The sequence below is a fragment of the Podarcis raffonei genome, chromosome 16 (genome assembly GCF_027172205.1).
Source record: "Podarcis raffonei isolate rPodRaf1 chromosome 16, rPodRaf1.pri, whole genome shotgun sequence".
Taxonomy (NCBI): Eukaryota; Metazoa; Chordata; class Lepidosauria; order Squamata; family Lacertidae; genus Podarcis; species Podarcis raffonei.
In genome coordinates this window covers 30,608,467-30,620,962 of record NC_070617.1, presented here as the reverse complement: position 1 = coordinate 30,620,962, position 12,496 = coordinate 30,608,467, and the positions used below count along the sequence as shown (strand labels likewise).

The 12,496-nt window shown below is 45.5% G+C and overlaps 1 protein-coding gene across 5 annotated transcripts in view; it reads left to right on the top strand.

The window, feature by feature from the left end:
- The window catches only part of GNB1L (G protein subunit beta 1 like), an 82,600-nt gene that overhangs the window by 46,486 nt on the left and 23,618 nt on the right, over positions 1-12,496 (top strand). For 4 of the 5 annotated variants that reach the window (XM_053369488.1, XM_053369490.1, XM_053369486.1 and 1 more), the window contains 3 exons: positions 1,489-1,629; positions 3,001-3,129; positions 7,098-7,260. In XM_053369488.1, the coding sequence (XP_053225463.1) occupies positions 1,514-1,629; positions 3,001-3,129; positions 7,098-7,260 (408 nt within the window). In that variant the 5' untranslated portion in view covers positions 1,489-1,513. Of the gene's footprint in view, positions 1-1,324; positions 1,399-1,488; positions 1,630-3,000; positions 3,130-7,097; positions 7,261-12,496 lie in introns of those variants that run through there. The other variant, XM_053369489.1, reaches the window with a different exon arrangement.

Below are 12,496 nucleotides of genomic sequence, written 5' to 3'. Positions count from 1 at the left end.
GGGGCACAATTTGGCTAGGACAGGCATGTCCAAAGTCCGTTTTGGGGCCTAATCCAGCTGGCTTGCCGGTTTAATCTAGCCCCTGTGGCAGTGTGTTTATTTCCCCTGTTTAATCTAGCCCCTGTGTTTATTTCCTGGGGTAAAATCCTAACAACTTCAATCCTAAAAGAAGCTCAATAACTTTGGTTGGCCCTTTGGTCAGCCCTTCACTTCATCAAATTTGGCCCTCTTTGAAAAAAAGTTTGGACACCACTTGGCTTTGTTGTTTAGTCATTTAGTCGTGTCTGACTCTTCGTGACCCCCTGGACCAGAGCACGCCAGGCACTCCTGTCTTCCACTGCCTCCTGCAGTTTGGTCAAACTCATGTTAGTAGCTTCGAGAACACTGTCCAACCATCTCGTTCTCTGTCGTCCCCTTCTCCTTGTGCCCTCCATCTTTCCCAGCATCAGGGTCTTTTCCAGGGAGTCTTCCCTTCTCATGAGGTGGCCAAAGTACTGGAGCATCAGCTTCAGGATCTGTCCTTCCAGTGAGCACTCAGGGCAGATTTCCTTAAGAATAGATAGGTTTGATCTTCTTGCAGTCCATGGGACTCTCAAGAGTCTCCTCCAGCACCATAACTCAAAAGCATCAATTCTTCGGCGTCAGCCTTCTTTATGGTCCACTGGGCTAGGAGCGTTCATTCTCCTATCCCCGAGCCCAAATATCAGTCTCGGTTTATTACTTCTGTTAAATCAAGGTGTTTGAATTCACCAAAGCTTTGGGGAAGTAGTCAAAGTATGGGCTGTATATGAGTATCCTAGTTTTCCATCTATGGCAAGGGTGGGGGACCTCTGGCACATGGGCAAGATGCTCTCAGGGGTTCAAATTCGGTCTGCGAGGCCTTTTCTCACAAGCTACGTCCACCTGCCCCACATCCCGACATCTGGGGCAGGTAGAAACCCGTGTGCAAATGCAGGGTTCTCCTGATTTGCATGGGAAAGCAGGCTTTGGCTCTCAGCTGATGGGCACCAGAGGTGCTTTAAAGCAGTGGTTCTCAACCTGTGGGTCCCCAGATGTTGTTGGACTACAACTCCCATCATCCCTAGCTAGCAAGGCCAGAGCTTCAGGGATCATGGGAGTTGTAGTCCAACAACATCTGGGGACCCACGGGTTGAGAACCACTGCTTTAAAGCATTGCGCAGGGCTGTTTGGAAACCCATTAGGAGGCTCTTTGAATTCCCAGCTTTGGGACTTGAGAGCATGAAATCACACAGCATCATTATGATGCCAGGCGATTGACAGGTAGCTGGCCCCACCCACCCGTCAGATTTTGCCCGCGAGGCTAGGATCTTCTAAGGATCTGACCCGTGGAGCCAAAAAAGGTTCCACACCCCTGATCAATGACATATGTACAATGATGTATGTCAATAGCTGGTTGTTTCTCCATTCAGTAACTGGGTGTGTGTGTGCGCTTTGTGCTTCCCATTGACATTTTTTCCCCTCTTACAGGAGCTTCTAATACATTATTGCAGTAATGGCTCTGCCTTCCCCGGATCCGCAGTACGTTCTGCGGGGAACAACTGATGCAGTCAATGCTCTGTGCTTTCATTGTTCAGATCCAGAACCGGAATTTCCCATTCTTTTCTCTGGGTGAGTATGGGGGGGTGTCAGGATGAGAGATCAAATTACATTAGAAAAAAGTCTTAAACAAGCATAGTCTTATGATCTGCTCAGCAGTTTGTTTCCTTTTAATGTACCGTACTTTTCCGTATATAAGGCTAGTTTTTTTACTTTAAAATTATGTGGAAAACTCTGGGTTGTTTTATACACGGGGCAATCTCCCCCCTACTTTCTTAAATTGTAGTCCCTAAAAATAGTCTTCTACATGGGGGCATCTTATACACGGAAAAATACGGTATTTTATGTGCCAGGAATGTATGCATTGAACTCTGTCTGTTGGGTCTTTGGACCGCAATGAAGAATTGAATTGAAATTGGATGTTTGGTATTAACCTATGTATTCTTTTTCAAACTTTTTTTTTTAAATTGGGTTAAAATTTCAGATATACGTTTTCCACCATTTAATATACAACAGTACTTACAACGACTTTCCTTCTTCTCATTTCATGGTTCCTTGTACTTCCAAAATTAGCTGCATATTTTATTCCCGCCATCTAGTTTCCCCATTTCCATTATATCTTAATCAGGCAGAGGGCCTTCTTGGTAGTGGTGGCCGCCCTGTGGAACGCCCTCCCACTGACTTTTAGAAGACATCTGAAGGCAGCCCTGTTTAGGGAAGTTTTTAATGTCTGATGTTTAATCATTTTTATTACTATTATTATCATTAATTATGTTGGAAGCTGCCCAGAGTGGCTGTGGAAACTTAGCCAGATGGGCGGGGTATTATTATTATTATTATTATTATTATTATTAATTAATACTGTTGAATTTACAATAATCCTGCTAGCGTTTTCATTTGCTTGCAATTGTCTTCCAGTTACTCCACAAATATTTTCCGTTCCTCTTTATATACCCAGTCTTCTTGTTCTCTTACCATGCTGGCTAGACCTGATAGATCTACCTATTCCATTATTTTCAGCTGCCATTCCTCCTCCTTTGAAACCTGTATTCTTTTTCTAACTTTAATAACATCTAAAAAGAAAACCAAAAGGTGTGTGACTGCGTAAGACAAGCAAAGCAAGCATATTCAGATTCTATTTGTATGCAGAAGTTTTTTTGGAGTGTGACAGCTTAGGCATCTCTGCCATAAAATTTAACTTTCAAGGAACATCCTAACATTTTACTGATTTGTTTCCCCCCCTAAAGGGAAAGTAATGATCAAATCAGCAAGCCGGTAGTGATTTTTTTAAAAACAACAACAACAACCAGCCTCTGCAGTGTAGAAAGTCTGTAGGCAACTTAGATAAGTTTGGAAGTACCACCAGATTGCTCATGCTTTGAAACGGTTGCTGATGAAATTAGCATTTGTCTCCCTCCCACCCATTTTTCTTTTCTTGGTTAGATCTTCTAATGGGCTGGTCCATATCTGGAATCTGAAAACACACAGGGTGGATAGGACACTGGATGGGCATGGCGGGAAATCAGTGCACTGGGTGAAAGCTTTACGCAACAGAAGAAATGCACTTCTTAGGTGAGTGATGCAATTCAGAAGGAGCACGCTTAGAAGATTGCGGAATTAACGATATCTCTAGAAAAGGGCATCAGATTGAAAAGCTGGAGCAGTGGAGAGGGAATTCTTTTACAGCCCAGGAGCCCACATTCCCTTCTGGGCAACCCTTTGGGGGAAACATGGTAGCGGTGGGCGGGGCCAGAGGTCAAAATGGGCGGAGTAATAGATTGCATGGCACCTTTCTATGGTAGGCAAGTCTCTGCAACATCTGGAGAGGGACAAAGGCTCCACATCTCTGGATTTCATTGACTGGGAGCAGCTCTGCAGGGTTTGAGACAGGAGTCTTTCCCAGCTGCAACCTGGAGGTGCCACCAAGAATTACTGTATTTTTCGCTCTATAAGACGCACCCAACCATAAGACGCACCTAGTTTTTAGGGGAGGAAAACAAGAAATAAGAAGCCTCCTGAGCGAAGAGGGAGCGCAAGGCCCTGGGCTCATGAGACAGAGCGTTCCACCAGGCTGGAGCCAGTGTTGAGAAGGCCCTGGCTCTGGTTGAAGCTAATCTAACTTCCTTAGGGCCTGGGACCTCAAGGGTGTTGCTATTTATGGACCTTAAGGTCCTCCTTGGGGCATACCACATAGGATTGTGAAGGATTGTTACAAGACCGCTGTTCCCTTCACAGAACTACAATTCCCAGAGTTCTTTAACAATCAATCCTTCTGCTGGGGAATTCTGGGAACTGAAGCCCTGTGAAGGGAATAGGGGTCTCCTAACAACTCTCACTATTCTTAACAAACTACGGTTCCCAATATTCCTTTTTTGGGTGGGAGGAAGCCATGCCTTTTTAAAGCAGTATGATGCTGGTTTAAATGTATAGTGTGGATGGGGCCTTAGTATGATTAACGTTGGATACAGGCCATTTAATGCACACACAGAATCAGCTGAAGAGAACTTTTCCTGCGTCTGGATGAACAGGCTGTCGTCCACACAAGCTTCTGCCACAATAAATCTGCTAGGTGCCACAAGGCCTTCGGTTGTTTTGACTGACAGAACGCTCCACCTTCTTCTGGAGCGGATTGCCAAAGCGTCAGGGTAATTTGGAGATGTTTTGACATGTTTATCAAGAAAAGACATCTTCCGTAGCAGACCTTATTAGCATTTATATTTGTTGTCGTCTGCATAACCACAATTAACAACCCAGAATTAAATCTGAGTTGTTAACATAATTACATGGTTTTCATTTCGCCTGCACTCTGTGCTCAGAAGCATCGACACAGAAATCTTTCAGGACTACAGTTATTTTTGGGTAGTGTTCCTTAATTCTCGATCTCCATAAGAGAATGTCTGTATAGGTTGGACTCTGCACCTAGCTGGGGTTGGTTGAAGAAGCAATTCGGTCAGGATACCTGAGAAACCTCACTTGTGTTGATGGACTTCTGAGTCCATCTTTACACCCACATTTCAAAGTGTCTATTACTGTACTTCATATGAGGTTTGGTTCTCATAATTTTAAGTATCTCATCTGTCTTCTGTAATGCTAATTGTACTGCAGATCAACATAGTTGTTTATTTTCAAATTACATCGTAGAAACACAATGCAAATGTTTTGTTTGTTGCAGTTATTAATACTATCTTTGTCTGTGGTGTGTCATTGTTGTCGTTTGCTAGCAGCTTCATACCTGACGTGGCTCTGGGATTCTAAGAAACAAAAAAATCAGTGCTATTGTGAAAGGTTTAGTCCGCCATCTTGATGCAAAACAGTGTCCACTTGTATCCAGACATGGTCAAAAACATGCATGTTGATCTCAGATATCATCGTGCAAAACCTAGTTACAATATCTTAAGAGGTGCCCCAATGCACAGCAAATAACTTTCCAAAATGTATATATTAGATTTTTGTGGGTGGGGGGAGCTGGTGCATTTTATGTACTTCCACCTTTCATCCAAAACTGACAGGCGGCAATGTTCTTTTGGCTGGAACAGGGGAAAGCCATCCAGACTTCTTGCAAATTTGTTTCCCCTGTGGCCTGAAGCAGGGGTGGCTCGTCCCGTTTCAAAGCTTGAGGCGAAATGGAAATTGCCACCCTCTCTCCCGCTGCTGCACTTCCCTCCCCGCGGCTGCTGGCATTCGTGCCAATTTCTGGCAAGAACTCACCAAAATCTCATGAGATTTTGTGTACTCTACGATATCTCACGAGATTTCAGCGAATCTCACTGGAAATGGGCACCAATGCTTCGGCTGCTTCATTGTGGATGGGCTGGGCCAGGCCTGAGGTAAATTTAGCAGCTGCCTTGTTGAAGCTAAGCAGGTCTAGGTGTGGTAAGTGCTTGGAGCCACATGTGCACCACATTGTGTTCCATAATGGAAGAAAGGCGGGATATATATGTAATAGAACAAAAGCTCTTACCTGTTTCGGAAAGTTGCTTGTTCCGTATGCATCTTGAGGTGTCGTAATCAATTTGTTCTGAGAAACAAGGAGCAGGTTCCCATCTATGTTTGGATACAGTTGGGTGCCATTTTGAATCGAGATGGCAGGCTGACTTTTTGAAAGCTGCACTGATTTTAACTACAGTGGACGCTTGGGTTGTGAACATGATCCATGCAGGAAGCACGTTTGCAATCCGCAGCATCCGCAACCCAAGCGGGGGTTGCGATTTAGCACTTCTGCGCATGCGCAAGTGCCGAAACCCGAAAGTAACCCGTTCCAGCACTTCTGGGTTCGGTGCAGTGCACAGCCCGAAGCGTCTGTAATCCGAGGTATGATTGTACTGATTTCCATGTCACCATGTGTTGGCAGTTCATCCCCTTCCAACATTAGTCTGCAATAAATAACAACAACAAAAACTAGGCACACAGGTGATGCTGGAGGATCTGGTTCCGTACATCTCAGCTCACTGGGCCCCTTCCCAGAATCTAGTTCTTCCAGTTCCCCACTCTCACTCCATTCCGCTTCGCGCTCTGGCAATTCCCACCATGATTTCTTCATGGGACTCATGGCACCATAGAGTTAAACCCAAGGATGTTTGGTGCCTTCTATATCTGAAGGGCCTGTACTGCAGATTAGATATTTGATGAGTGCTATCACGTTCATCGCCATCCCAGCCAGGTCTCCCCTTCTCCAGACCGAACATACCCAACTGCTTCAGCCTTTCCTTTAACATTAGACTAGTTAGACCAATAGCCCAATTCAGGATACAACAGCTTCATACCTGGAGGCTTGAGCTCAAAACACGCAAGATTTGTTCTTGTTGTTTAGTCGTTTAGTCGTGTCCGACTCTTCGTGACCCCATGGACCAGAGCACGCCAGGCACTCCTGTCTTCCACTGCCTCCCTCAGTTTGGTCAAACTCATGCTGGTAGCTTCAAGAACACTGTCGAACCATCTCGTCCTCTGTCATCCCCTTCTCCTTGTGCCCTCCATCTTTCCCAACATCAGGGTCTTTTCCAGGGAGTCTTCTCTTCTCATGAGGTGGCCAAAGTATTGGAGCCTCAGCTTCACAATCATTCAACAATGATATTAATGTGACGTGTGTTGTTTTCTTTAATTTGACTGGCAAATACAGTGGTACCTTGTGTTACAGATGCTTCAGGTTACAGACTCTGCTAACCCAGAAATAGTACCTCAGGTTAAGAACTTTGCTTCAGGATGAGAACAGAAATCGTGCTCTGGCCTCAGCGGGAGGCCTCATTAGCTAAAGTGGTACCTCAGGTTAAGAACAGTTTCAGGTTAAGAACGGGACCTCCAGAATGAATTAAGTTCTTAACCCAAGGTACCACTGTAAAGGAAACAGAGACCTGCTTCCCTCCTCTCGGTGGCCAGGAAGTTGACAGCTCAGGGTGGCTTATGCGAGGGCTGGGTATACAGGAGTGTTAGATACGTATTGGCATGGAGCTCTGTTGAGGATCCATGTTGAAGCTGCTTGGCAAAGAGACGCTCAGAATCTGCAAATTCTGCCGTATGACAAAGAATGTTTCTGATTGTAAAAGCCAGGGCCGTGACCAAAACATCTGCCTGTGGGACTTGGCCGAAGGAAGGAGCATTGTCACAGACTCTGTTTCCACGGAGAATATTGGGTTCTGCAAATGCTCCCTCTTGGAGGTTGAAGAGAGACGGTGGCTACTAGCCATGCCATGGAAAGGCCTGGAAGAGGTAGGTAATGTATTTTTGCTACCCTCCATCATAAGGTTCTGGAACAGATTACCATAATATAAAACAACATTAAAATCCATTAAAAGACTTCAGAATAGGCCCTAAAAAATATACATCTTGGCTGGGAAAGGCCAATGGCAACGTCCATAGAGTGAAGGAGCCAGTTGCATCTCTCTGGGGAGGGACTTCCGCATCGTAGAGACCGCCCAGACCATCTCCCACTAAAATGTCCAAGGCCAGCAGAACAATCGAGAGTGCTTCCTTAGTCTGTCTTAACACCCAATAGGCTGTAGGGAAGGAGGTGGTCTTTGAGATGCTAGGTGGAGCATGAACAATATTTGGCATGCTCTAGTTTTTCATGAGTTGGATGATCCAAAATGTGGAAATGTTCATTATCTATGTAAAATAACTTTTCTCAGAAGGAGGCACAATGAATTCTTTGTGTTGGCTAATGAGATTCTGCTAATGTGGCTAATGTGTCTGCTAAGAACACAATGGCTGCTAATGGAATATTCCAAGCCTGGCTTTAGCTGATGCTTGAAAATGGGCGGCTGATGACCTTCTTTATATGTGCTCTGTGGGATCTGGGTTGGTGATCCTGACTGGCAGTAAATTCCCCTCGTTCTCAGGCAGATTCCTTCCATGTGGAAATGCCAAGGCCACCTTCTACATTCAAAGCAGTTGTTCTGCTTTGAGCTATAATCCCTTCCCCCAGAGGGTGGGCTTGGCTTTGCTGTTTGCAGTCACGGTCTTGCCAGATTATTTTTTTAAGTGCCCAAGTCAAAAATTCCACAAAATTCATGTGTAAGCTCCTTTTTAATATATATATATATATTAAATATATATATATATATTTTCTATCCTCAAACAGGTAACACCATGAGCCAAAGTACTTTTGAGGCTTATGATTAACATGAAGACTTAATATGTGTTTATGCTTGGCCGGGACCCAAAGGGGGTAATTTTGTCTTGAAGCAGATTCCGTCTATGAATAATAAGACCTGAACAGACATTTATTTGTTCCTGATTGCATTTAAATCACCAATTATGAGTTACATGCACTTCTCTTGCCAATTTGCCAGAAACATGCTAAAAAGCATTATAAATGTGCAAAAGGAGAAGGGTGTGTTTTCTTGTGGCCACCTATAGCCACCCAGGAACACTATTAGCCTCAGGCAAAGACAAAACTCTCCTAGTAAGCACAAAAACGAAGAAGAGAAGAGCAGCACGGAACGTCTTCTGGTTTCAGCTACAGTCGACAAAATACATGAGACCCGGGATTTGTTTCTGAGGCTCGGTGGCAACCATTCAGGCTTCTTCTTGGGTCTTCCATTCTAGCAGACTTAACCCTTTTGCATGCTGCAGGGAGTGCCCCAAACCCACTGCCTTTTGGTCTTCAGCAATAGCAGCCAACAACCCTCAGGTCTTGCCTTCTCTTTCCTGAGCTGCGATGAATGCAACAGATACTAAGCTGCAGAAATATTTCCTTCCCTGCCTAGATCGTGGATGGGGAAGCATGTGGCCAACCATATGTTGCTGGGCTCTCAGCCCCTTCAGCTCCAACCACCATGGACAATGGGCAGAGGTGAAGGGAGTTGGAGCTCAACAGGATCTGGAAGATTCACCATCCATGATCAAGGCCAGGGGTCAGCAAACTTTTTCAGCAGGGGGCCGGTCCACTGTCCCTCAGACCTTGTGGGGGGCCGGACTATATTTTTTTGGGAGGAATGAACGAATTCCTATGCCCCAGAGATGCATATTAAATAAAAGCACATATTCTACTCATGTAAAAACACCAGGCAGGCCCCACAAATAACCCAGAGATGCATTTTAAATAAAAGTACACATTCTACTCATGTAAAAACACGCTGATTCCCGGACCGTCCATAGGCCGGATTTAGAAGGCGATTGGGCCAGATCCGGCCCCCAGGCCTTAGTTTGCCTACCCATGGTCTAGGCTTTTCCACTTCTTTGCAGATTTAGCGACAAAGTAGACCTGATGAGGGTGATCTGATCACAGGTTTCCTCTTTTTTTAAAAAAAAGGCAGTGATGGAGTTGAAGTGGGAAAAGTGTGAATTGGGGGGAGGTTAACACACCATTTAAATTGCCCTCCTGAATCTGTTCCATGCCTCATAGGGAGGAAACCTGCAGGTACCATACTGGGCGAGTTGCACTTTTGGAAGCATGTGCTTTTGAGTCGGGGGTGGGGAGAAAGGGCCATTGCCCCAATCCAAATTATCTCAGATACACACACATGTCTGTAGCTGTTTTCAACTGAAGGAAGTTGGGAAACCTGACGGTGGCTCTTTCACAACTTGTTTAAGCTTGGCACTGGCACGGCAAACCTGAACACGCTTGCGAGCAAGGCCTATGGAACTCAGAGGGACTTCCTCCTGAGTAAATGTGCATGGTTCTGCTCTGTGCTGAGAAATGCAAAGAATCCTTAGGAACGCAAGCGCTCCTAGCCCTTTAAAATGAGAAAGGAGGCTCAGGCTGCTTTCTTCCGCACACTTTCCTGGGAAACTACCATGGCAGGCGATAAGAGCAAATAGCAAACTTGTGGCCTCCTAGGTATTTGGTGAGACACAAGACAGGGCCTTCTTGGTGGCTGCTCCCAGATAATGGTATATATTCCCACTCAAGGCTCACCTGATCCCCCACTCTGCTTTCCTTTTGCTAGCAGGCAAAGAGATTTTTTTGTTCCTACGGTCACTGGCTGTTACGATGGTTTAAAGTGATTTCAGTGCTATTTTAAACAAGGTTACTTATTTAACGGGGGCAGAGAGTGAATTTTTAGTTGCGCTGGTTTGTGTTGTGAGATGCATTGAGTTTTTCACTGGGAGAAAGGTGGAATATAAAATGAATAACTAAATAAAGACATAGTGCTGGCCTGCACTGTGGGTTAAACCACAGAGCCTAGGGCTTGCCGATCAGAAGGTTTGCTGTTCGAATCCCCATGACGGGGTGAGCTCCCGTTGCTCGGTCCCTGCTCCTGCCAACCTAGCAGTTCGAAAGCACGTCAAAGTGCAAGTAGATAAATAGGTACTGCTCTGGCGGGAAGGTAAACGGCGTTTCCATGCACTGCTCTGGTTCGCCAGAAGCGGCTTAGTCATGCTGGCCACATGACCCGGAAGCTGTACGCCGGCTCCCTCGGCCAGTAAATCGAGATGAGCGCCGCAACCCCAGAGTCGTCCGCGACTGGACCTAATGGTCAGGGGTCCCTTTACCTTTACCTTTATAGAGACCAGTGACTCAGTATAAGGCTGCTTTGTGTGCGATGAAGGAACCAAAGCTCAGCTGTAAAGCATGTGTTTTGCACGCAAAAGCTGTCCAGCATGGCCAAAGCCAACATATGGAGGACCACAGGTTCCCCACCCCTTTTGAGGACGATGCTGAGCTCAATGGACCGAGTAAGAGGCACCTTCCTACATTTCTTGGTGGGATTGACTTCCAAGTCAATGTGAATAGGACTGGACAGCAAGTTAGACAGCTGCCTTCCCCTAGTTAGAGCACTAGCAGTACCTTCTCCTCCCTCCGCAAATGCCCTGATTTTCTCAGCGCTGTGTCTGCTCCTGAGATGGTTTAATAAATTGGAGGCACACTTCGTTGGGAACACTGTTGAAATTGTGGGTGCTCTAGCAAGAGCTTTGAGCAAGCCCTGTTCATTTCAGTGGAACATGGCGAACTGAGCTTCCTACTGGTTCGCAGGGGCGAAACTAGGCTTCGTTTCACCTGGGTCAGGCCTAGTTTGGCACACACCCCAACGCGCATTTGTGTACAGTCTGGGAGCCTCAGTGGCACCCCTCTGGAGGTTTCATCTGGGGCAAAAAACCCTGGTAGCTCTCTCTTTCTCGTTCAGCAGTAAATCATTGACGTAGTTGTGCCTTCCACCTCTTGGGCTCTTGCGATTTAAATCACAGACTGCTCAAAGCAGAGCATGTGCTCTCAAAGCAGCTTGGCCCCCTTTGATTTTTCCTCCCAGGTCTTCAGCACGAGAGTGCCAGTAAATTGTAAGTGTTGTGTACTGAATACAACTCGTGCTGGTAAGGCTACCTTCTGGCCCTTCTGAATACCAAGAGTCTTAATGTGCCCAGAATGAGTTTCATGCAAATGGTTTGCCCTGGAAATGATTCATACAGGAAGAGGGAAGAAAATCAAGGGGAGAGAAGGGGTAGGAGGAACATCTAAAGAAGTTGGCTCCATGGAGCACTGCATGCTCTTGGGGCTCCTGCTATTGGCCCAGGATGCTACAGAGAAAGCTGCCTTATACCATTGCTCCATCTAACTCGGTGCTGCTCACACCAAGGATAGTCTACAATGGAGTCCTCTAGATCTGGTTGGACTGCATCTGCCCAAGCCGACATGGCCAGCAGTCAAGGATGAAGGGATTTGTAATCCAGCAACAACTGCATTGACTGTTTTTGTTCTACACCAGGCAGTAGGTCACTGGGATATCAGGACAGTGACCTTTCCCCAGTCTTAGCTGGAAAGCTGGGACTTTCTGAATGCAATTCCTGTGTTCCACTACTGAGTTATGATCTCTTTTCTTTTGCCATTGGGGAAATCCGACTAGCATGGGCTCTATTGCTGGATTTTGGTGGAGGCTACAATCCCATGTGGGACGCGGGTGGCGCTGTGGGTTAAACCACAGAGCCTAGGACTTGCCGATCGGAAGGTCAGCGGTTCAAATCCCCATGACAGGGTGAGCTCCCGTTGCTCGGTCCCTGCTCCTGCCCACCTAGCAGTTCGAAAGCACGTCAAAGTGCAGTACATAAATTCGTTTCACTGAATTAATCAGTTTCCTCAGAAGGAAATAAATAAATTTATAAACCTTAAATGATTTTAAGTGCTATCAAACAAACTCAAGAGCAGGGCTGAAACGCTTCCTTGACAAAAAAGGTATAAAAACCTCAATGACAAGTTTTAAACATAGCCCTATTTAAGAGAATATTATAAACCTTAAATGATTTTAAATAATTTCCAGCAAACTCAAGAGCAGGGCTGAAACACTTCCCTGAGTTTACAAAAAAGGTATGAAAACCTCAGTGACAAGTTTTAAACATAGCCCTATTTAAGAGAACCAAGCAGTAGTAATAAGAAATTGAGGACTTGGTTGTAAAAACTCTAGTATTGCCTTTACAAAAAGGTATTAAGAAAAACTTACAAAGGAATACAAGATAAGCTGTTTAGGTTTCAAACAAACTCAAAAACAGGGCAGAAAGTCAAAAACAGGGC